The sequence below is a fragment of the Ooceraea biroi genome, chromosome 14, assembly GCF_003672135.1.
Source record: "Ooceraea biroi isolate clonal line C1 chromosome 14, Obir_v5.4, whole genome shotgun sequence".
NCBI classification, from domain to species: domain Eukaryota; kingdom Metazoa; phylum Arthropoda; class Insecta; order Hymenoptera; family Formicidae; genus Ooceraea; species Ooceraea biroi.
This window is the reverse complement of record NC_039519.1, coordinates 8563213-8589131: the sequence shown is the minus strand read 5'-3', so window position 1 is coordinate 8589131 and position 25919 is coordinate 8563213. Positions and strand designations below refer to the sequence as shown.

The 25919-nt window shown below is 35.9% G+C and overlaps 1 protein-coding gene across 1 annotated transcript; it reads right to left on the bottom strand.

Moving 5' to 3' along the window:
* Nucleotides 1-264: 264 nt before the first annotated feature.
* Nucleotides 265-24827, bottom strand: LOC105274765 (adenylate cyclase type 2). Its single transcript, XM_026974827.1, has 17 exons — nt 24600-24827; nt 15899-16036; nt 15501-15724; nt 12510-12666; nt 12241-12390; nt 11909-12036; nt 11575-11822; nt 7236-7635; nt 6506-6673; nt 6429-6451; nt 4532-4890; nt 3738-4024; nt 1325-1501; nt 1061-1241; nt 766-849; nt 437-568; nt 265-345 (listed from the first exon to the last, which is right to left on the bottom strand). Exons 3-17 carry the CDS (start codon nt 15716-15718, stop codon nt 265-267), a joined length of 2793 nt encoding a protein of 930 aa, XP_026830628.1. The 5' UTR covers nt 15719-15724; nt 15899-16036; nt 24600-24827.
* Between the last annotated feature and the right edge of the window lie 1092 nt (nt 24828-25919).

Genomic DNA, 25919 nt, shown 5'->3' with positions numbered 1-25919 from the left:
GACTCTCTTTTCTTCATAACGCGGTTACAAGGTTCAAAATCCGTTTTACACGCAGTTCGCACATGTGGGCGTGGAGCACTTGCCCGCTTTTTCCGATTTTCAACATAACAGCGAAGCATAACACAACTCTCAAATCCAACATGGTGGAAATCGGTGTCCCGGCGAGTTAATTGCATATCTACACTTGGGTAAGATTGATTGTAGTAGGTAACTGACGCAGACCTTTCTTCCAACCGCCCGTTTCAAGCAGGCCTCAGTGTTACGTCATCCGATTTTCAGGGCGTAATGGACTCGTAGGAAAAGGAAGCTTGTGAAGATCGCCAACGAGCAAGTCTCCGTCATTTGCTGCAAGAAGGAAATCGATGACGTAACACTGAGGCTGCTGAAACGGGCGGTGGAGAAAGGTCTGCGTCGTGTACCTACTAAATAATCTTACCCAAGGTGTAGATATGCAATGTAACTCGGGGACACCGATTTCCGACATGTTGGATTTGAGAGTTGTGTTATGCTTCGCTGTTATGTTGAAAATCGGAAAAAGCGGCAAGTGCTCCACGCTCCCACATGCGAACTGCGTGTAAAACGGATTTTGAACTTGTAACCGCGTTATGAGAGAGTCTTTCTTGCAGAAAAGACAAAACATTAACGATAAATAATAACTGTAACGGTAATTAATTCTCAGGGAAGGAAAGTTGGAAAATATAATCCTCAAACGCGCGTATGAAATAATAATAAACGCAAAAGGAATTAATCAAAGAGAGTTCTTACGATCATGTCGAACATGGCGCAGGCTGCTAGCATTATTGTAATCACCAGGTACAAAATAGTCCTTAAAAGAGCACTCCATACAACCTACATCAATTATTTTTAGTAAATTGAGAAGAAATGATGTTGAATGATAAGATAATAAATGTATATGTAATTGTAACATATATTCGCCTTTTTTGTATTTTTAATAATATAGGTGGTAACATATATTCGTTATTAAAAATACTAAAAAATATATATGATGCAATATATTTTTATAATAATTTAATAATTAGCAATAATAGCAGTTAGCTACCTTTACGCTTGTCTGATACAGAAAATACAGCACTTTATTCCGCGGATGCGGTACGTGTCCTTCGTGCTCATCGTGAGGGTCCTTGCAGCGATTCCATACAAAGTGCATCCACGTAAGGGGTATCAGGATTATCAAGAACAACATTGCTGTGGAGTAACCGACAATCGTGCTCAGATGCCATCTAAAAGTACAACGATTTTTTGATTTAATGACAAATTGATAGATTGCAATCATCAGACGAACTAACTTCTTCGAAATACGTACTGAGAACGCACAAGCGCGGGCACGAGGTACATGAGTCCCATGAAGAACACCACGAAGGTTGCGCAGCCAATGTAAAACTTGAAAAGAGGATCTGGTTCGCGCAGAAATGGAATCTCCCAGCTCCATTGTTGAAACGTTAAAAAAAGTGGATTTATGTGCTCCCATTTGCACCATTGTCTGCGAAAATGAAGATACATAAGAATGGAGGCTTACGACTATCTTTATTTTTTGTATCTTGGAACTTTTTATTATGATAAACGTCACATAATTGCGGATTTAATCGCGTATTTAATTCATTTTTAAACATATTAATTTAATTTGTATTAATTTAATTTGTTAACGATCTTGGAATATTTAAATATAGTACAAGACAGTCCCATACAGCACCGATTAATACAGAGAGCTTTCAGGAAGATTTTAAAATCATTTCAAGATTTCACATTTCATGTGCAACATTTCTGAAAGGATTCCGCAATATGTCATATGAAATGTTGCAACAGAAATGTTTCTAAAACCTACCACATGCAATAAATTTGAAAAAATGTGAATATTGTAAAAAGTAAAATTATTTATATATACCTAGACCAAGTATTCGATCTTTAGTGAAGCTACCAGTTGACAAAAAAATGCATTATCTTCACGTATCCTCTTTTTCTTTCAAATATAAGCGTTGGTTGAACAGAGAATTATACATCTATATAATTCTTTCCTTTTAATCAACTATTTGGAGGAAGAAAAAGGGAAATATATAATATAAGAATGGCTCTTTGTCAATGTGCCAACAATTGACGCTTTTTAAAGGGAAACTTGGTGAATACTTGGTTTAGCTATGTATGTGCATATCTATATACATCTTATATATATTATGTATTTTTTTCATTAAGCATATTTATTGTATTAATTAGATTGCAAATGTTAAATAAAAACGTACAATGAAAATAATAAATACATTTTATATATAATTTTTATTATAACTTTTTAGTATTTGCAATCTTCTGAATACTCGTATAATAAATTTCAATATAATTTCTGAAGTATTTTCAATTGATTTGAATAAGAGCTTTGTAATTTGTGTGCAACATCATAGGAAAGTTTCCAAATTATTTCAATTAACCTTCAGTAACATATCAAAAAGATTTCAGCTATTTTAATAATCTTTCGGCAATATTTCAGAAAGGTTGCAGATTGATCTATGCCTTTCGGCAACCTTTCTATAAGGTTTTGAATGCAAGTGTCGCGGACATTTTGCTATTCCGGAGTTGTCTCATAACTGTTGCAGAAACATTTTGCAATGCTTATGAGATGCTTTCATCTGTCAGATGAAATACTTCTGAAATATTTCTGAAATGTTTTCGTGCTGTATGGGTATATACTATATTATTTAAAATATTATTTATTATATTAATTAGATTGTAAATATTAAATAAAAACGTACAATGAAAATAATAAATACATTTTATATATAATTTTTATTATAACTTTTTAGTATTTGCAATCTTCTGAATACTCGTATAATAAATTTAAATATAATTTCTGAAGTATTTTCAATTGATTTGAATAAGAGCTTTGTAATTTGTGTGCAATATCATAGGAAAGTTTCCAAATTATTTCAATTAACCTTCAGTAACATATCAAAAAGATTTCAGCTATTTTAATAATCTTTCGGCAATATTTCAGAAAGGTTGCAGATTGATCTATGCCTTTCGGCAACCTTTCTATAAGGTTTTGAATGCAAGTGTCGCGGACATTTTGCTATTCCGGAGTTGTCTCATAACTGTTGCAGAAACATTTTGCAATGCTTATGAGATGCTTTCATCTGTCAGATGAAATACTTCTGAAATATTTCTGAAATGTTTTCGTGCTGTATGGGTATATACTATATTATTTAAAATATTATTTATTATATTAATTAGATTGTAAATATTAAATAAAAACGTACAATGAAAATAATAAATACATTTTATATATAATTTTTATTATAACTTTTTAGTATTTGCAATCTTCTGAATACTCGTATAATAAATTTCAATATAATTTCTGAAGTATTTTCAATTAATTTGAATAAGAGCTTTGTAATTTGTGTGCAACATCATAGGAAAGTTTCAAAATTATTTCAATTAACCTTCAGTAATATATCAAAAAGATTTCAGCTATTTTAATAATCTTTCGGCAATATTTCAGAAAGGTTGCAGATTGATCTATGCCTTTCGGCAACCTTTCTATAAGGTTTTGAATGCAAGTGTCGCGGACATTTTGCTATTCCGGAGTTGTCTCATAACTGTTGCAGAAACATTTTGCAATGCTTATGAGATGCTTTCATCTGTCAGATGAAATACTTCTGAAATATTTCTGAAATGTTTTCGTGCTGTATGGGATATCAGGTATGGGAGATAAAATCTGAATAGATATTTACTCCCATTTGCTGAGTGGCATCTGATTAATAGCGTTTTCCATCTCGGCGTCCGCTGCTTTTAACATCAAATGATAGTCTCGCAAACAGGAATCCATAAAGTGCGTCCTCCGCCTGTAAGTGCTCGCGAAGAAGTCCGCCTGAGTGTTAACTGTCAATCTTGCTCTGGACGTGGTGCTCATGGTGGTATTGGACCGCCCGTTATAGAATTTCACGTAGTGCTTGTTAGTGGAATACGGCGACAGTGGTGGCGACTCCGAATTAATGACCCTCAAAGTGTGCTCGCTGTTCTGCAACAAGGTTCGCCTGTTAACGATGCGAAACACTCAATGGAAGTTCGCTCGACGAGAGGACAATGTGAATTACCAGTGGCGTAGGAGGATTCGCTCAACATTGAACACGGACTTTTGCGGGAACTACAAAGTGTATAGCGTGAACCATAAGACAGACAAATGTGGAATCATTAGGACAATCATTATCACAAATATTTTATAAATCAATAAGCCAATCTGAGATTGAATGTACAACCGGCGATTTCTTGAGAACGTAAATTCGTGCAGATCTTTTTAAATTTAATTTTAAATAAATATATAAATGTGTGTGTGTAGGAAGATTGTGATATTAATTAATAAATTGTTAATCATAAATTTTAGGTATACATTTATCATCTATTTTCATGCAAGTACGTCAACCAAATGAAGCTGATGTCTTTACATCAAAACGTTGACTCGAATTTGACTTGAAAAATCATGTCAGATGCGAATTATAATTTTCCTACGCCACTGGGAGACACGCACCTGCCTTAGAGTTGGCGTCGGCGTTTCTGGTAAGGACGGCGTGATGAGGTAGCTACGTATTCCGTACTTCCGTAAGACCTCATCGTCCAGTCTGTCAACCGGCACGCAGTTGTAGTCATTAGCATTTACGAGGTCCAGCGTTTGCTGTGTCACATGGACCTTGCCGGGTTTCCCCGTTTGTTCCATCTTGTTCGCTATCACCACGTCGCGCGACCAAACGTCGTATTGCCATTTGTTCGTGCCCAGAATGCCGGATATTATGTTGCCCGAGTGTACGCCGATCCTCATGTTCACGTCCACGCCACTCTCGCGATAGACTCGCGCCCTCACCTCGTTGATGATTCTTATCATATCAAGGCCTGCGCATCGTTGTAGAACAGCGCTTGATTAAGGTATACATGTGTGTACGTATGCATATAATTAAATTAAAAATCAGATATATTGGGTCGTCCGGAAAGTTCGTGCCGATTTTGAAGGAAAATTCAAAGGCAACATTTTTTTATGTCGATAAATATTTATTGACTTATGTATGCACCGTTTTGTTTCACAACTTTTGTCCATCTTTCACGCAACTGGAAGATTTCATTCTCCCAGAACTTCTTAGGTTTCTCGGCGAAAAACTCCTCAAGGTGGTTTTTTATGTCGATCAAAGAGTCGAAGTTCTTGCCGCTAAGAGAATTTTGCAAAGACCTAAATAAGTGAAAGTCTGAAGGTGCAATGTCTGGTGAATACGGTGGGTGAGGTAGCACATCCCAGCCAAACTCCAACAATTTTTGTCGGGTAGTCAAAGAAACATGAGGTCTGGCATTGTCCTGATGGAACACGACGCCCTTCCTATTAGCTAATTCTGGACGTTTTTCCTGAATCGCTGTCTTTAATTCGTCCAGTTGCGAGCAGTACTTATCTGCATTTATCGTTTGGTTGTGTGGTAGGAGCTCATAATATAGGATTCCTTTCCAACCCACCAGACACAGAGCATGACTTTTTTGGATGAAGGCCGGCTTTCGGAGTGGTTAATGCTGGTTCATTTCGCTTACCCCAGGATCTTTTTCGTTCTACATTGTCGTAAAATCCATTTTTCGTCACCCGTCACTAATTGCTTCAAAAATGGTACGTTTTCGTTGCGCTTGTACAGCGAGTCGCAGATGGAAATGCGATCCATTAAATTTTTTCGGCCAAATTATGCGGAACCCATACATCATAGCGACTTACGTAACCAAGCTTCACTACATGATCGTGGACAGTGGTTTTCGATATTTTCAGTATCTCTGCTAATTCACGTGTCGTGTAGCGCGGGTTATTCTCGATCAGTGTCTTGATTTGGTCATCATCAGTAGTAGAGGGTCTGCCCGAGCGTTCTTGGTCTTTAAGGTTAAAATCACCAGCTCTAAACTTAGCGAACCACTTACGTACGGTTCTTTCAGCCAAAGCGCCTTCTCCGTAAACAGAACATATCGAATTTGTTGCTTGTGAGGCATTTTTGCCTTTCCGGTAATAGAAAAGCATCAAGTGTCTAAAATGTTCTTTGTTTTCTTCCATCTTCAAAAGAGTACAAAACTGACACGAATCAATTTATCTGAAACAACTTTTTTCCTAAAGATGCGTTGAAATGCCACCTTTAAGCACATGTATATAAATGCATGTTTTCAATAACATTGATATATTCAGACATGTTCGAACGCCATCTATTAAAATCGGCACGAACTTTCCGGACGACCCAATACTTTATAATATTTGCACCCTCTAAGACCATTTAATTAAGAAGATTTTGTAAGAAGGGTTTCTTCATCTAATTTTTTTTTAATTTCGAATCATCAGTATTAAATAAAATTAAAACGAGCTACAAATTATAATTTGCGCGGATGATACAAGCGCAAATAAACCAATGAAAATTTACCGAGATCGACGCAGCTTGGCATGCTGGGAATTCGGCGTAGGCACGCCGCTCACGCAGTAGTAACAATCACCAAGAACTTTATTCTCAGCACATTGTGTCGCTCCGACGCCTCGTCGAAACTGCCGAACAGGTCGTTCAGGGTCTCCACGAGCTTCCGTATCGGTAATGTTACGGTCAGGCCGGAGAAGTTCACCACGTCCGCGTATAAGATGCTCACGTTGTTGTGCGTTTCCACGCACAAATCACTGAAACAGAACAATTAATTCATTATTAATTGAATTAACGATTAACGATCAAGCGATTATTTGCGTTTACGATGAAGACGTCTTACCTGTTTGGCCTGCCACCTTTGGTAGCGGACACTTTTGTGTTAAACACTCAATGGAAGTTCGCTCGACGAGAGGACAATGTGAATTACCAGTGGCGTAGGAGGATTCGCTCAACATTGAACACGGACTTTTGCGGGAACTACAAAGTGTATAGCGTGAACCATAAGACAGACAAATGTGAATCATTAGGACAATCATTATCACAAATATTTTATAAATCAATAAGCCAATCTGAGATTGAATGTACAACCGGCGATTTCTTGAGAACGTAAATTCGTGCAGATCTTTTTAAATTTAATTTTAAATAAATATATAAATGTGTGTGTGTAGGAAGATTGTGATATTAATTAATAAATTGTTAATCATAAATTTTAGGTATACATTTATCATCTATTTTCATGCAAGTACGTCAACCAAATGAAGCTGATGTCTTTACATCAAAACGTTGACTCGAATTTGACTTGAAAAATCATGTCAGATGCGAATTATAATTTTCCTACGCCACTGGGAGACACGCACCTGCCTTAGAGTTGGCGTCGGCGTTTCTGGTAAGGACGGCGTGATGAGGTAGCTACGTATTCCGTACTTCCGTAAGACCTCATCGTCCAGTCTGTCAACCGGCACGCAGTTGTAGTCATTAGCATTTACGAGGTCCAGCGTTTGCTGTGTCACATGGACCTTGCCGGGTTTCCCCGTTTGTTCCATCTTGTTCGCTATCACCACGTCGCGCGACCAAACGTCGTATTGCCATTTGTTCGTGCCCAGAATGCCGGATATTATGTTGCCCGAGTGTACGCCGATCCTCATGTTCACGTCCACGCCACTCTCGCGATAGACTCGCGCCCTCACCTCGTTGATGATTCTTATCATATCAAGGCCTGCGCATCGTTGTAGAACAGCGCTTGATTAAGGTATACATGTGTGTACGTATGCATATAATTAAATTAAAAATCAGATATATTGGGTCGTCCGGAAAGTTCGTGCCGATTTTGAAGGAAAATTCAAAGGCAACATTTTTTTATGTCGATAAATATTTATTGACTTATGTATGCACCGTTTTGTTTCACAACTTTTGTCCATCTTTCACGCAACTGGAAGATTTCATTCTCCCAGAACTTCTTAGGTTTCTCGGCGAAAAACTCCTCAAGGTGGTTTTTTATGTCGATCAAAGAGTCGAAGTTCTTGCCGCTAAGAGAATTTTGCAAAGACCTAAATAAGTGAAAGTCTGAAGGTGCAATGTCTGGTGAATACGGTGGGTGAGGTAGCACATCCCAGCCAAACTCCAACAATTTTTGTCGGGTAGTCAAAGAAACATGAGGTCTGGCATTGTCCTGATGGAACACGACGCCCTTCCTATTAGCTAATTCTGGACGTTTTTCCTGAATCGCTGTCTTTAATTCGTCCAGTTGCGAGCAGTACTTATCTGCATTTATCGTTTGGTTGTGTGGTAGGAGCTCATAATATAGGATTCCTTTCCAACCCCACCAGACACAGAGCATGACTTTTTTTGGATGAAGGCCGGCTTTCGGAGTGGTTAATGCTGGTTCATTTCGCTTACCCCAGGATCTTTTTCGTTCTACATTGTCGTAAATCCATTTTTCGTCACCCGTCACTAATTGCTTCAAAAATGGTACGTTTTCGTTGCGCTTGTACAGCGAGTCGCAGATGGAAATGCGATCCATTAAATTTTTTCGGCCAAATTATGCGGAACCCATACATCATAGCGACTTACGTAACCAAGCTTCACTACATGATCGTGGACAGTGGTTTTCGATATTTTCAGTATCTCTGCTAATTCACGTGTCGTGTAGCGCGGGTTATTCTCGATCAGTGTCTTGATTTGGTCATCATCAGTAGTAGAGGGTCTGCCCGAGCGTTCTTGGTCTTTAAGGTTAAAATCACCAGCTCTAAACTTAGCGAACCACTTACGTACGGTTCTTTCAGCCAAAGCGCCTTCTCCGTAAACAGAACATATCGAATTTGTTGCTTGTGAGGCATTTTTGCCTTTCCGGTAATAGAAAAGCATCAAGTGTCTAAAATGTTCTTTGTTTTCTTCCATCTTCAAAAGAGTACAAAACTGACACGAATCAATTTATCTGAAACAACTTTTTTCCTAAAGATGCGTTGAAATGCCACCTTTAAGCATATGTATTGGGTCGTCCGGAAAGTTCGTGCCGATTTTGAAGGAAAATTCAAAGGCAACATTTTTTTATGTCGATAAATATTTATTGACTTATGTATGCACCGTTTTGTTTCACAACTTTTGTCCATCTTTTACGCAACTGGAAGATTTCATTCTCCCAGAACTTCTTAGGTTTCTCGGCGAAAAACTCCTCAAGGTGGTTTTTTATGTCGATCAAAGAGTCGAAGTTCTTGCCGCTAAGAGAATTTTGCAAAGACCTAAATAAGTGAAAGTCTGAAGGTGCAATGTCTGGTGAATACGGTGGGTGAGGTAGCACATCCCAGCCAAACTCCAACAATTTTTGTCGGGTGGTCAAAGAAACATGAGGTCTGGCATTGTCCAGATGGAACACGACGCCCTTCCTATTAGCTAATTCTGGACGTTTTTCCTGAATCGCTGTCTTTAATTCGTCCAGTTGCGAGCAGTACTTATCTGCATTTATCGTTTGGTTGTGTGGTAGGAGCTCATAATATAGGATTCCTTTCCAATCCCACCAGACACAGAGCATGACTGTTTTTGGATGAAGGCCGGCTTTCGGAGTGGTTAATGCTGGTTCATTTCGCTTACCCCAGGATCTTTTTCGTTCTACATTGTCGTAAATGATCCATTTTTCGTCACCCGTCACTAATTGCTTCTAAAATGGTACGTTTTCGTTGCGCTTGTACAGCGAGTCGCAGATGGAAATGCGATCCATTAAATTTTTTCGGCCAAATTATGCGGAACCCATACATCATAGCGACTTACGTAACCAAGCTTCACTACATAATCGTGGACAGTGGTTTTCGATATTTTCAGTATCTCTGCTAATTCACGTGTCGTGTAGCGCGGGTTATTCTCGATCAGTGTCTTGATTTGGTCATCATCAGTAGTAGAGGGTCTGCCCGAGCGTTCTTGGTCTTTAAGATTAAAATCACCAGCTCTAAACTTAGCGAACCACTTACGTACGGTTCTTTCAGCCAAAGCGCCTTCTCCGTAAACAGAACATATCGAATTTGTTGCTTGTGAGGCATTTTTGCCTTTCCGGTAATAGAAAAGCATCAAGTGTCTAAAATGTTCTTTGTTTTCTTCCATCTTCAAAAGAGTACAAAACTGACACGAATCAATTTATCTGAAACAACTTTTTTCCTAAAGATGCGTTGAAATGCCACCTTTAAGCATATGTATTGGGTCGTCCGGAAAGTTCGTGCCGATTTTGAAGGAAAATTCAAAGGCAACATTTTTTTATGTCGATAAATATTTATTGACTTATGTGTGCACCCTTTTGTTTCACAACTTTTGTCCATCTTTCACGCAACTGGAAGATTTCATTCTCCCAGAACTTCTTAGGTTTCTCGGCGAAAAACTCCTCAAGGTGGTTTTTTATGTCGATCAAAGAGTCGAAGTTCTTGCCGCTAAGAGAATTTTGCAAAGACCTAAATAAGTGAAAGTCTGAAGGTGCAATGTCTGGTGAATACGGTGGGTGAGGTAGCACATCCCAGCCAAACTCCAACAATTTTTGTCGGGTAGTCAAAGAAACATGAGGTCTGGCATTGTCCCGATGGAACACGACGCCCTTCCTATTAGCTAATTCTGGACGTTTTTCCTGAATCGCTGTCTTTAATTCGTCCAGTTGCGAGCAGTACTTATCTGCATTTATCGTTTGGTTGTGTGGTAGGAGCTCATAATATAGGATTCCTTTCCAATCCCACCAGACACAGAGCATGACCTTTTTTGGATGAAGGCCGGCTTTCGGAGTGGTTAATGCTGGTTCATTTCGCTTACCCCAGGATCTTTTTCGTTCTACATTGTCGTAAATGATCCATTTTTCGTCACCCGTCACTAATTGCTTCTAAAATGGTACGTTTTCGTTGCGCTTGTACAGCGAGTCGCAGATGGAAATGCGATCCATTAAATTTTTTCGGCCAAATTATGCGGAACCCATACATCATAGCGACTTACGTAACCAAGCTTCACTACATGATCGTGGACAGTGGTTTTCGATATTTTCAGTATCTCTGCTAATTCACGTGTCGTGTAGCGCGGGTTATTCTCGATCAGTGTCTTGATTTGGTCATCATCAGTAGTAGAGGGTCTGCCCGAGCGTTCTTGGTCTTTAAGGTTAAAATCACCAGCTCTAAACTTAGCGAACCACTTACGTACGGTTCTTTCAGCCAAAGCGCCTTCTCCGTAAACAGAACATATCGAATTTGTTGCTTGTGAGGCATTTTTGCCTTTCCGGTAATAGAAAAGCATCAAGTGTCTAAAATGTTCTTTGTTTTCTTCCATCTTCAAAAGAGTACAAAACTGACACGAATCAATTTATCTGAAACAACTTTTTTCCTAAAGATGCGTTGAAATGCCACCTTTAAGCACATGTATATAAATCGCATGTTTTCAATAACATTGATATATTCAGACATGTTCGAACGCCATCTATTAAAAATCGGCACGAACTTTCCGGACGACCCAATACTTTAATAATATTTGCACCCTCTAAGACCCATTTAATTAAAGAAGATATTTGTAAGAAGGGTTTCTTCATCTAATTTTTTTTTAATTTCGAATCATCAGTATTAAAATAAAATTAAAACGAGCTACCAAATTATAATTTGCGCGAGATGATACAACGCGCAAATAAACCAAATGAAAAATTTACCGAGATCGACGCAGCTCTTGGCATGCTGGGAATTCGGCGTAGGCACGCCGCTCACGCAGTAGTAACAATCACCCAAGAACTTTATTCTCAGCACATTGTGTCGCTCCGACGCCTCGTCGAAACTGCCGAACAGGTCGTTCAGGGTCTCCACGAGCTTCCGTATCGGTAATGTTACGGTCAGGCCGGAGAAGTTCACCACGTCCGCGTATAAGATGCTCACGTTGTTGTGCGTTTCCACGCACAAATCACTGAAACAGAACAATTAATTCATTATTAATTGAATTAACGATTAACGATCAAGCGATTATTTGCGTTTACGATGAAGACGTCTTACCTGTTTGGCCTGCCACCTTTTGGTAGCGGACACTTTTTGTGTTCTTCTATGAACTTGAAGATATCCCTAAAATCCTTTTTGATTTTCGCCACTATGTGCTGCGGCAATATACTCCTCGTCAGTTGCTCCTGCAAACATTGATTGTTAAACAATCAATCAATTATATGTCAATGATATTTTAAGATTTCTTATATTCGCAGTTTAATTCAAAGCAAATAAAATTAAAAGAATTAAAACATTTCTCAGGACGCAGCTGAACTAATATTATTTCTGTAAAAATTAATAATCTAATCATTTTATCTTATTTCGGTCTGTTATTTATTTAAACCTACTTCCTGATCCTTCTCATAGTTGAGTCTGAGCGTGGACTCGACGCACTTTCGACGGTCTAGGAAGGAGCGCCTGATAACGACCTCGTTCATAAACCTGAAGTAGAGTCCCAGTCCGTTCACGCACGCGAAGTATATCGCGTCGGTGATGATCTGCGGTGATCGAAAAGAAGAAAGAGAGATATCATTCCTCTGCCGTATTTACTCACTGTCAGTCTCGCGGGCTTACGTCGAGCAGCTGCTATACCGTTGGTACCTGACGGACGATTTACCTTAGCAATGTAATCGGACGTGTTGCTGTAAGTGATTAATGACAGAGTCGTCAGGTAACACATGGTAGCCGTAAGACCGAGCACGAAAGCGTGCGAGTTCTTCGTGATTGGCAGAAACACGTAGCATGCGAGAAGCGCATGTGTCGCATATGCCGGCCTGAAAGAAGAAAAAAGGGAAGATAAATGTTATACTTATGCATATATCACCGTATCGTACAGCTCGATTTACGGGAGCGAGCTCGCGGACGCGTGCTGATTAATGGAAATTGAAAGAGCTAAGGAATCCGCCGCGCGTGATGGATCCCTCAGTCTCTAAGAAAAAGATCTCTCGGATCTCTCAGGCTCCACAAGAAAAACTACGAGCGCACGACGTATGATTGGAACGGTAGAAACTGTGAAAAGTGCTTACATCGAGAGTCTTTTTTTATCTTGATGTATGCATTGAAGAACTGCGAAGAATTGAGAATTAAAATGAAATACGAATCGGATGAAATCATTTTTCAGAAAACTGTTTTCATGTTTTTGATATACTCTTGAATTTTCTGAGGCATATGTAACAATACATTATATAATAAATAATATTTTAAATAATATAGTATATACCCATACAGCACGAAAACATTTCAGAAATATTTCAGAAGTATTTCATCTGACAGATGAAAGCATCTCATAAGCATTGCAAAATGTTTCTGCAACAGTTATGAGACAACTCCGGAATAGCAAAATGTCCGCGACACTTGCATTCAAAACCTTATAGAAAGGTTGCCGAAAGGCATAGATCAATCTGCAACCTTTCTGAAATATTGCCGAAGGATTATTAAAATAGCTGAAATCTTTTTGATATGTTACTGAAGGTTAATTGAAATAATTTGGAAACTTTCCTATGATGTTGCACACAAATTACAAAGCTCTTATTCAAATCAATTGAAAATACTTCAGAAATTATATTGAAATTTATTATACGAGTATTCAGAAGATTGCAAATACTAAAAAGTTATAATCAAAATTATATATAAAATGTATTTATTATTTTCATTGTACGTTTTTATTTAATATTTACAATCTAATTAATATAATAAATAATATAGTATATACCCATACAGCACGAAAACATTTCAGAAATATTTCAGAAGTATTTCATCTGACAGATGAAAGCATCTCACAAACATTGCAAAATGTTTCTGCAACAGTTATGAGACAACTCCGGAATAGCAAAATGTCCGCGACACTTGCATTCAAAACCTTATAGAAAGGTTGCCGAAAGGTATAGATCAATCTGCAACCTTTCTGAAATATTGCCGAAAGATTATTAAAATAGCTGAAATCTTTTTGATATGTTACTGAAGGTTAATTGAAATAATTTGGAAACTTTCCTATGATGTTGCACACAAATTACAAAGCTCTTATTCAAATCAATTGAAAATACTTCAGAAATTATATTGAAATTTATTATACGAGTATTCAGAAGATTGCAAATACTAAAAAGTTAGAATAAAAATTATATATAAAATGTATTTATTATTTTCATTGTACGTTTTTATTTAATATTTGCAATCTAATTAATACAATAAATAATATTTTAAATAATATAGTATATACCCATACAGCACGAAAACATTTCAGAAATATTTCAGAAGTATTTCATCTGACAGATGAAAGCATCTCATAAACATTGCAAAATGTTTCTGCAACAGTTATGAGACAACTCCGGAATAGCAAAATGTCCGCGACACTTGCATTCAAAACCTTATAGAAAGGTTGCCGAAAGGTATAGATCAATCTGCAACCTTTCTGAAATATTGCCGAAAGATTATTAAAATAGCTGAAATCTTTTTGATATGTTACTGAAGGTTAATTGAAATAATTTGGAAACTTTCCTATGATGTTGCACACAAATTACAAAGCTCTTATTCAAATCAATTGAAAATACTTCAGAAATTATATTGAAATTTATTATACGAGTATTCAGAAGATTGCAAATACTAAAAAGTTATAATCAAAATTATATATAAAATGTATTTATTATTTTCATTGTACGTTTTTATTTAATATTTGCAATCTAATTAATACAATAAATATGCTTAATGAAAAAAATACATAATATATATAAGATGTATATAGATATGCACATACATAGCTAAACCAAGTATTCACCAAGTTTCCCTTTAAAAAGCGTCAATTGTTGGCACATTGACAAAGAGCCATTCTTATATTATATATTTCCCTTTTTCTTCCTCCAAATAGTTGATTAAAAGGAAAGAATTATATAGATGTATAATTCTCTGTTCAACCAACGCTTATATTTGAAAGAAAAAGAGGATACGTGAAGATAATGCATTTTTTTGTCAACTGGTTAGCTTCACTAAAGATCGAATACTTGGGCTAGGTATATATATATATATATATATATATATATATATATAAAATTTTACTTTTTACAATATTCACATTTTTTCAAATTTATTGCATGTGGTAGGTTTTAGAAACATTTCATATGACATATTGCGGAATCCTTTGAGAAATGTTGCACATGAAATGTGAAATCTTGAAATGATTTTAAAACCTTCCTGAAAGCTCTCTGTATTAATCGGTGCTGTATGGGTAATAAATAATATTTAATCAAGATTCTCGCATCTGTCATTACAATAATGTAACAATAATGTTACTATATAACACTACTGTTTCGTGCCATGCACGCGCAATAGAGATAATACAATCAATGAGTTACGTCAATCAATTCCTTGTAATGCATCGCGGACAAGAGAGGAGAGAAAGAGAGAGACGTATTTTTATCAGCAATGAATATTTACGCACTTCGGTGCGCACCTATCGCTGAATAATTCTGATAAACCGTTCGCTGAATAAACATACGCCACTAGGAAGTCCCTGTGATTGATGTTAAAATTCGGTGAAGGTAAAGTAATGATAATCGCGACCTTGCTTCAGACTATCCGCTCACTTCCCGGTCGCGAGACGAAAGTTATCGCTTACCTTATCGGTGGCATGCCCTCGGAGGTGTAGGTGAGGGTATAGTACAATGGAACGGCCAGGTCACCGATGACCAGCAACACGACGATCAGCCAGGACAGCATGACCGGTAGATAGGTGTTCTTCGCGATGATCTTCGACCTGAACGACAGGGCGATCACGGGACACAGCAAAGCGCCTACGATGCAGTAGACTACGAGGTCCGGCAGGCATTCCTCCATGTTGACCTGAACCAAGATGAGAGCTTGCTTTAAAATCACTCGGCGACGTCGCCTAGATTTTTAGAGACACGCACAAAAAAAGTGATCTTTTATTAATTTACGCAAATCTTGAGAATCTCTTGCAGCAAGCGAGTGCGATTGTGAAAACGGGTAACTTTGATAGATAAATGAGCAGCTCACCGTCGTCAAGATCAGAGTCAAACAATATGCAAATCCGAGCACCAGCTGCAGCAAGACGAATATCGAGAGGTAACCATATTGCAGCCTCCTTTGGTAGATTGTGTACAACTTTTCTAGGTTCTTGTACTTGAATTGTTTCTGAAAGTGAAAGCTTGCGTGAGATTGTGATCGATTCGCCGTCGACTGCTAAATCACCGCAGATAACCGTGATGTTCCAGATACTCGGGACACAGAAAAGTGCTTACCGCGGCACAACCAAATAGTCGTTAATTTATATAGATATTTCAGTGATTCACGAAAGAAATATAAAGGTATATACACAAGTAACAGACTAAAAAGGGTTATTGTAAATTAATTTTTTCCGATAGAATAATTCATAAAGAAGATTATAAAAATGCGGCTTATTTGTTGTATATAATAATTATATATAATATAATGAAAAAAGTTTTCAGTATTAGTTCTTCAAGTACACATGTACGTGATGCACGATAAAGTATCTTCCGATAGTGATAAAACAAGAAAGTATGCATGTTTGCTAACAATCGATCTCGTAAATATCTCTCCTTGTTTCGAGAATTACGCTAGAGATTTATCGGAAATTTATGTGCACCGTTATCCTTCCGTAATGCGGATATATAAATCAATCTATTGCACTCAAAATGTTGCACACATGTGTTTAGAATTTTTCATGGAACCTGAATATCGCCACTGGCGAGAAATATGAAATCTAGTGTTGCAACCTTCGCAGTCGACGAGGAAGCGAGGAGCTGGGAGGAAATATCTTTCGTCACTAATTCAATATCACCAATTCCGTCAACGTTAAGGGGGGAGCCTGCTTTAGAACGCTGAAAATAAGGTATATTTTACGAATTGTTTTTGGAGAAACTATACAGCGGATCATTATAAAACTTTGATGCATTTATTAGTACATGTTTGAAGATAAACAAAATTATTTTTTGATTTGAATATATCGCCTGTAGAGGTCGTCCTGGAGAAATCTTAGTGCAGCCGCGTCGCCGGCATTGCAAATTGGTGAGCATTCTCCTGCCTCCAAATTTCGTCCAAACTGAAAAATTGAAATATGTTCTCGTTATTTATGAATTCCCATCGTCGATGAACCAAAGAGAGAAGAAAAAAGTTGAAAAGTGCCAAAATGGTGGAGCTTAGAACACAAAAGTACGATTTTTAGACAAAGTTTTTGAACTTTTTCATGCAAAAATAATTGTTTAACTTAACGTTTTTATGAATATTAAAGGTTCATCGACGATGGGAATTCATAATTAACGAGAAAATATTTCAATTTTTCAGTTTGGATGAAATTTGGAGGCAGGAGAATGCTCACCAATTTACAATGCCGGCTGCACTAAGATGCCTGCAGGACGACCTCTACAGGCGATATATTCAAATCAAAAAATAATTTTTTTATCTTTAAACATGTACTAATAAATGCATCACAGTTTTATGCATTTATTAGTACATGTTTAAAGATAAAACAAATTATTTTTGATTTGAATATATCGCTCGTAGAGGTCGTCCTGGAGAAATCTTAGTGCAGCCGCGTCGCCGGCATTGCAAATTGGTGAGCATTCTCCTGCCTCCAAATTTCGTCCAAACTGAAAAATTGAAATATGTTCTCGTTATTTATGAATTCCCATCGTCGATGAACCAAAGAGAGAAGAAAAAAGTTGAAAAGTGCCAAAATGGTGGAGCTTAGAACACAAAAGTACGATTTTTAGGCAAAGTTGTTGAACTTTTTCATGCAAAAGTAATTGTTTAACTTAATGTTTTTGTGAATATTAAAGGTTCATCGACGATGGGAATTCGTAAATAACGAGAAAATATTTCAATTTTTCAGTTTGGATGAAATTTGGAGGCAGGAGAATGCTCACCAATTTACAATGCCGGCTGCACTAAGATGACTGCAGGACGACCTCTACAGGCGATATATTCAAATCAAAAAATAATTTTTTTTATCTTTAAACATGTACTAATAAATACATCAAAGTTTTATGCATTTATTAGTACATGTTTGAAGATAAACAAAATTATTTTTTGATTTGAATATATCGCCTGTAGAGGTCGTCCTGGAGAAATCTTAGTGCAGCCGCGTCGCCGGCATTGCAAATTGGTGAGCATTCTCCTGCCTCCAAATTTCGTCCAAACTGAAAAATCGAAATATGTTCTCGTTATTTATGAATTCCCATCGTCGATGAACCAAAGAGAGAAGAAAAAAGTTGAAAAGTGCCAAACTGGTGGAGCTTAGAACACAAAAGTACGATTTTTAGACAAAGTTTTTGAACTTTTTCATGCAAAAATAATTGTTTAACTTAATGTTTTTATGAATATTAAAGGTTCATCGACGATGGGAATTCATAATTAACGAGAAAATATTTCAATTTTTCAGTTTGGACGAAATTTGGAGGCAGGAGAATGCTCACCAATTTACAATGCCGGCTGCACTAAGATGCCTCCAGGACGACCTCTACGGCGATATATTCAAATCAAAAAATAATTTTTTTATCTTTAAACATGTACTAATAAATGCATCAAAGTTTTATGCATTTATTAGTACATGTTTGAAGATAAAAAAAATTATTTTTGATTTGAATATATCGCTCGTAGAGGTCGTCCTGGAGAAATCTTAGTGCAGCCGCGTCGCCGGCATTGCAAATTGGTGAGCATTCTCCTGCCTCCAAATTTCGTCCAAACTGAAAAATTGAAATATGTTCTCGTTATTTATGAATTCCCATCGTCGATGAACCAAAGAGAGAAGAAAAAAGTTGAAAAGTGCCAAAATGGTGGAGCTTAGAACACAAAAGTACGATTTTTAGGCAAAGTTGTTGAACTTTTTCATGCAAAAGTAATTGTTTAACTTAATGTTTTTGTGAATATTAAAGGTTCATCGACGATGGGAATTCATAAATAACGAGAAAATATTTCAATTTTTCAGTTTGGACGAAATTTGGAGGCAGGAGAATGCTCACCAATTTACAATGCCAGCTGCACTAAGATGCCTGCAGGACGACCTCTACAGGCGATATATTCAAATCAAAAAATAATTTTTTTTATCTTTAAACATGTACTAATAAATGCATCAAAGTTTTATGCATTTATTAGTACATGTTTGAAGATAAAAAAATTATTTTTGATTTGAATATATCGCTCGTAGAGGTCGTCCTGGAGAAATCTTAGTGCAGCCGCGTCGCCGGCATTGCAAATTGGTGAGCATTCTCCTGCCTCCAAATTTCGTCCAAACTGAAAAATTAAAATATGTTCTCGTTATTTATGAATTCCCATCGTCGATGAACCAAAGAGAGAAGAAAAAAGTTGAAAAGTGCCAAAATGGTGGAGCTTAGAACACAAAAGTACGATTTTTAGGCAAAGTTGTTGAACTTTTTCATGCAAAAGTAATTGTTTAACTTAATGTTTTTATGAATATTAAAGGTTCATCGACGATGGGAATTCATAAATAACGAGAAAATATTTCAATTTTTCAGTTTGGATGAAATTTGGAGGCAGGAGAATGCTCACCAATTTACAATGCCAGCTGCACTAAGATGCCTGCAGGACGACCTCTACGGGCGATATATTCAAATCAAAAAATAATTTTTTTTACCTTTAAACATGTACTAATAAATGCATAAAAGTTTTATAATGATCCGCTGTATAGTTTCTCCAAAAAAATGCGTAAAATTATACCTTCTTTTCAACGTTCTAAATCAGGCTCCCCCCTTAAGGGCCTTTACATGTATTACACCATGATTTTATATAAAGCAACGGTGACATCAGATTTCCGTGAGTAATAATTTTAGTGAGTAATCGCATATCGGCGCGGAGATGTCCTTTATATCGGAGCAAGAATCTCCTTTTACACCAGAACGCTGTCATTCCGACGTCGGAGGAACGTAAGAGCACACTTTTAGACACACGAAAGCCAGATGCTAAATCGTCGCGCGCTTTTGCATTATACTTTTTAGGATTATCCGTGAATTTTCGCATCAAGATACTGAAATGCAATCGCACGGAGAGATAACACCCCTTCGACTCGCGAGTTTTTCGGTTTCACTTCCTAGTATGCGTGATGCGCTCACCACTCGATTCCACGTAGACTCGATATTCTTCCGGATGCGTTTAGACCCTAATTAAAAAAAACGATGATGATTCCAGCAGTCAGATTAATCAGATCGATGAGCTGGCGAACTGGCCATTCACATTCACTTTGCCTCTTTATCTCGCAAATCGGAGTATTTTCGCAGAGCAACGCGCGCCACGCGTCGACAGGATATTCGGAACGTCTCAAGAGATTATGACTCCAATTATTTCGGATTATTTCCCCCGTGAAAAACTTGGCTGCGTTCTCCCAACGCGCTCGCTTGCACAATGATTACCGGCGATCTGCATAATCACGCACGCGATAATTATACTACTAAACTCGTAAAAACGATAAGCTGCAACGGTCATTCGGCGCAGCGACATGCACCGCAAGCTTCCGCTGGATCTGCGCGCCTCGAGCTACTGCTGGCGTCGGAATTATAGCCGGATTTACTTTCCACGCGGTACATGCGCGTGGCAAGACGGTTGTTCATTATACAGCCGTTCCCTTCTCTGTGTGTAGCACATTTATACGTTTCGCAGAGGCTTAATTTCTTGGTATCTGAGATATGGATACATATTATCTGCATATTGTTAAAAAGATATGTCAAATTCCTATAGCAACTGAACATATCTGCGATATTCTGTCGATTAAAAATCATTTAGTCTCAAGAATTTTATGAATCCTTCGTATTTTAGTCAATTTTTATGACATTACGTTAATTGAATATAAAAAAAATGAGATCAATAATTAAAAATTAAGAACCGACCTTAGAATTGAGAATTTAGAGTCGCATGCTAGATTTGTGAATATCAAGAACCGAATAGCATGGTCGAATATTGTTATATATTACAAAATGTTAAAAAGATATGTCAAATTCCTATAGCAACTGAATATATCTGCGATATTCTGTCGATTAAAAATCAGTTAGTCTCAAGAATTTGATGAATCCTTCGTATTTTAGTCAATTTTTATGACATTACGTTAATAATTGAATATAAAAAAAAATGAGATCAATAATTAAAAATTAAGAACCGACCTTAGAATTGAGAATTTAGAGTCGCATGCTAGATTTGTGAATATCAAGAACCGAATAGCATGGTCGAATATTGTTATATATTACAAAATGTTAAAAAGATATGTCAAATTCCTATAGCAACTGAACATATCTGCGATATTCTGTCGATTAAAAATCATTTAGTCTCAAGAATTTGATGAATCCTTCGTATTTTAGTCAATTGTTATGACATTACGTTAATAATTGAATATAAAAAAAATGAGATCAATAATTAAAAATTAAGAACCGACCTTAGAATTGAGAATTTAGAGTCGCATGCTAGATTTGTGAATATCAAGAACCGAATAGCATGGTCGAATATTGTTATATATTACAAAATGTTAAAAAGATATGTCAAATTCCTATAGCAACTGAACATATCTGCGATATTTTGTCGATTAAAAATCATTTAGTCTCAAGAATTTTATGAATCCTTCGTATTTTAGTCAATTTTTATGACATTACGTTAATAATTGAATATAAAAAAATGAGATCAATAATTAAAAATTAAGAACCGACCTTAGATTTGAGAATTTAGAGTCGCATGCTAGATTTGTGAATATCAAGAACCGAATAGCATGGTCGAATATTGTTATATATTACAAAATGTTAAAAAGATATGTCAAATTCCTATAGCAACTGAACATATCTGCGATATTCTGTCGATTAAAAATCATTTAGTCTCAAGAATTTTATGAATCCTTCGTATTTTAGTCAATTTTTATGACATTACGTTAATTGAATATAAAAAAAATGAGATCAATAATTAAAAATTAAGAACCGACCTTAGAATTGAGAATTTAGAGTCGCATGCTAGATTTGTGAATATCAAGAACCGAATAGCATGGTCGAATATTGTTATATATTACAAAATGTTAAAAAGATATGTCAAATTCCTATAGCAACTGAACATATCTGCGATATTCTGTCGATTAAAAATCATTTAGTCTCAAGAATTTGATGAATCCTTCGTATTTTAGTCAATTTTATGACATTACGTTAATAATTGAATATAAAAAAATGAGATCAATAATTAAAAATTAAGAACCGACCTTAGAATTGAGAATTTAGAGTCGCATGCTAGATTTGTGAATATCAAGAACCGAATAGCATGGTCGAATATTGTTATATATTACAAAATGTTAAAAAGATATGTCAAATTCCTATAGCAACTGAACATATCTGCGATATTCTGTCGATTAAAAATCATTTAGTCTCAAGAATTTGATGAATCCTTCGTATTTTAGTCAATTGTTATGACATTACGTTAATAATTGAATATAAAAAAAATGAGATCAATAATTAAAAATTAAGAACCGACCTTAGAATTGAGAATTTAGAGTCGCATGCTAGATTTGTGAATATCAAGAACCGAATAGCATGGTCGAATATTGTTATATATTACAAAATGTTAAAAAGATATGTCAAATTCCTATAGCAACTGAACATATCTGCGATATTCTGTCGATTAAAAATCATTTAGTCTCAAGAATTTGATGAATCCTTCGTATTTTAGTCAATTTTTATGACATTACGTTAATAATTGAATATAAAAAAATGAGATCAATAATTAAAAATTAAGAACCGACCTTAGAATTGAGAATTTAGAGTCGCATGCTAGATTTGTGAATATCAAGAACCGAATAGCATGGTCGAATATTGTTATATATTACAAAATGTTAAAAAGATATGTCAAATTCCTATAGCAACTGAACATATCTGCGATATTTTGTCGATTAAAAATCATTTAGTCTCAAGAATTTTATGAATCCTTCGTATTTTAGTCAATTTTTATGACATTACGTTAATAATTGAATATAAAAAAATGAGATCAATAATTAAAAATTAAGAACCGACCTTAGAATTGAGAATTTAGAGTCGCATGCTAGATTTGTGAATATCAAGAACCGAATAGCATGGTCGAATATTGTTATATATTACAAAATGTTAAAAAGATATATCAAATTCCTATAGCAACTGAACATATCTGCGATATTTGTCGATTAAAAATCATTTAGTCTCAAGAATTTTATGAATCCTTCGTATTTTAGTCAATTTTTATGACATTACGTTAATAATTGAATATAAAAAAATGAGATCAATAATTAAAAATTAAGAACCGACCTTAGATTGAGAATTTAGAGTCGCATGCTAGATTTGTGAATATCAAGAACCGAATAGCATGGTCGAATATTGTTATATATTACAAAATGTTAAAAAGATATGTCAAATTCCTATAGCAACTGAACATATCTGCGATATTTTGTCGATTAAAAATCATTTAGTCTCAAGAATTTTATGAATCCTTCGTATTTTAGTCAATTTTTATGACATTACGTTAATAATTGAATATAAAAAAAATGAGATCAATAATTAAAAATTAAGAACCGACCTTAGAATTGAGAATTTAGAGTCGCATGCTAGATTTGTGAATATCAAGAACCGAATAGCATGGTCGAATATTGTTATATATTACAAAATGTTAAAAAGATATGTCAAATTCCTATAGCAACTGAACATATCTGCGATATTCTGTCGATTAAAAATCATTTAGTCTCAAGAATTTTATGAATCCTTCGTATTTTAGTCAATTTTTATGACATTACGTTAATAATTGAATATAAAAAAATGAGATCAATAATTAAAAATTAAGAACCGACCTTAGAATTGAGAATTTAGAGTCGCATGCTAGATTTGTGAATATCAAGAACCGAATAGCATGGTCGAATATTGTTATATATTACAAAATGTTAAAAAGATATGTCAAATTCCTATAGCAACTGAATATATCTGCGATATTCTGTCGATAAAAAATCAGTTAGTCTCAACAATTTGATGAATCCTTCGTATTTTAGTCAATTTTTATGACATCACGTTAATAATTGAATATAAAAAAATGAGATCAATAATTAAAAATTAAGAACCGACCTTAGAATTGAGAATTTAGAGTCGCATGCTAGATTTGTGAATATCAAGAACCGAATAGCATGGTCGAATATTGTTATATATTACAAAATGTTAAATGCAGATGAAGTTTTACATAGCACGCGATACCTGGGAGCTATCACGAGTCGGCCTCGATTTGTTAAATATATTATAATAATAAGTAAAGCATATCTAAATGATATTATATTCATAAAAAAAGACATAACTTAAAGATTTGATTTTGTACGAAAACGTGGCACGCATACAATAGCTCCTTTGCAAGAAACATTTTCACAACTTGTTTTAATTAAGCTTCTTTATCATCACAACTGAAGTGCTTCAATCGCGCAAAAGTAGAAACTCACTAAAAACATAACCATTTCTCGAATAAATCCAAGACAAGAAAAATTCTCGATTTCTCTCACACTTCGTACAAGATCACGTATAACAATTGCTTCAACGTGGCATTACGCTGTCAGTAGCAGCGATATCTGCATACGTTTGACATCTCCTCTTCACCAACTCTCACGCTCATAATTTTTACGAGACTCCAACGTCGTCCACCCCCAATAAAATATATATCATTACCCCGGCAAGCGTAACATTTAGATAAACGCACAACGTACTCTCGAAACGCAGTTTCACAAGATGGAACGTCTGCTTTCGCTCGCGATACTCACGCGCGACCGGAGTTCCGAAAGGAGATTTTTTAAATTCGAATGCGACTTTTGAGCAGCGCGACCACGCCCGCCGAAAAATTACGTTCCTCTAAAATACAGTGACAAGGCAAGGTGCGCTCGAAGGCAGGCGCCTCCACTTGCTGCAGCAGCAGCAGCAGTAGCTGGGAGAAACGTGCTTCCGTGCTTTCGTCTCTCGCGCGTGCGTTTTGCCCGTTCGCTGGTGTTCGCAGCTTGGCGAATTTCTCTTTCTCCCTCTCTCTTGGCTCGCTGAATATTGATTTTCAATCTCGAATTCGCAGAGCAGTCCTCCTTTCGTTACTTTCGCTACTGTTGCTCACTCGCTCTCCGCCCCTCTTTGTTTTACGCTCTCTTAGTACTGTCTGTCATTTTTTCATTTCTAGTTCATATAGATGAAGACATGCGAAGAGTTGTGATATCGAAAAAATATATAACTCACGTTGACTCGTAAATCTGACTGGAAAAGTCATTTTGGAAAGGTAATAATAATTCGAAAAGGTACCCATACAGCACCGATTAATACAGAGAGCTTTCAGGAAGGTTTTAAAATCATTTCAAGATTTCACATTTCATATGCAACCTTTCTGAAAGGATTCCGCAATATGTCATATGAAATGTTTCTAAAACCTACCACATGCAATAAATTTGAAAAAATGTGAATATTGTAAAAAGTAAAATTATTTATATATACCTAGACCAAGTATTCGATCTTTAGTGAAGCTACCAGTTGACAAAAAAATGCATTATCTTCACGTATCCTTTTTTTCTTTCAAATATAAGCGTTGGTTGAACAGAGAATTACACATCTATATAATTCTTTCCTTTTAATCAACTATTTGGAGGAAGAAAAAGGGAAATATATAATATAAGAATGGCTCTTTGTCAATGTGCCAACAATTGACGCTTTTTAAAGGGAAACTTGGTGAATACTTGGTTTAGCTATGTATGTGCATATCTATATACATCTTATATATATTATGTATTTTTTTCATTAAGCATATTTATTGTATTAATTAGATTGCAAATATTAAATAAAAACGTACAATGAAAATAATAAATACATTTTATATATAATTTTTATTCTAACTTTTTAGTATTTGCAATCTTCTGAATACTCGTATAATAAATTTCAATATAATTTCTGAAGTATTTTCAATTGATTTGAATAAGAGCTTTGTAATTTGTGTGCAACATCATAGGAAAGTTTCCAAATTATTTCAATTAACCTTCAGTAACATATCAAAAAGA

Bases quoted from the DNA above. Each gene is read 5' to 3' on its own strand.
- LOC105274765 (XM_026974827.1), bottom strand. From the start codon at position 15,718: ATGGAGGAATGCCTGCCGGACCTCGTAGTCTACTGCATCGTAGGCGCT. The intron at 12,391-12,509 runs GTAAATCGTCCG...CGATCACCGCAG, and splicing joins CGTCCGATTACATTGCTAAG to ATCATCACCGACGCGATATA. The intron at 346-436 runs GTAAGATTATTT...TCCTTCTTGCAG, and splicing joins ATTGCATATCTACACCTTGG to CAAATGACGGAGACTTGCTC.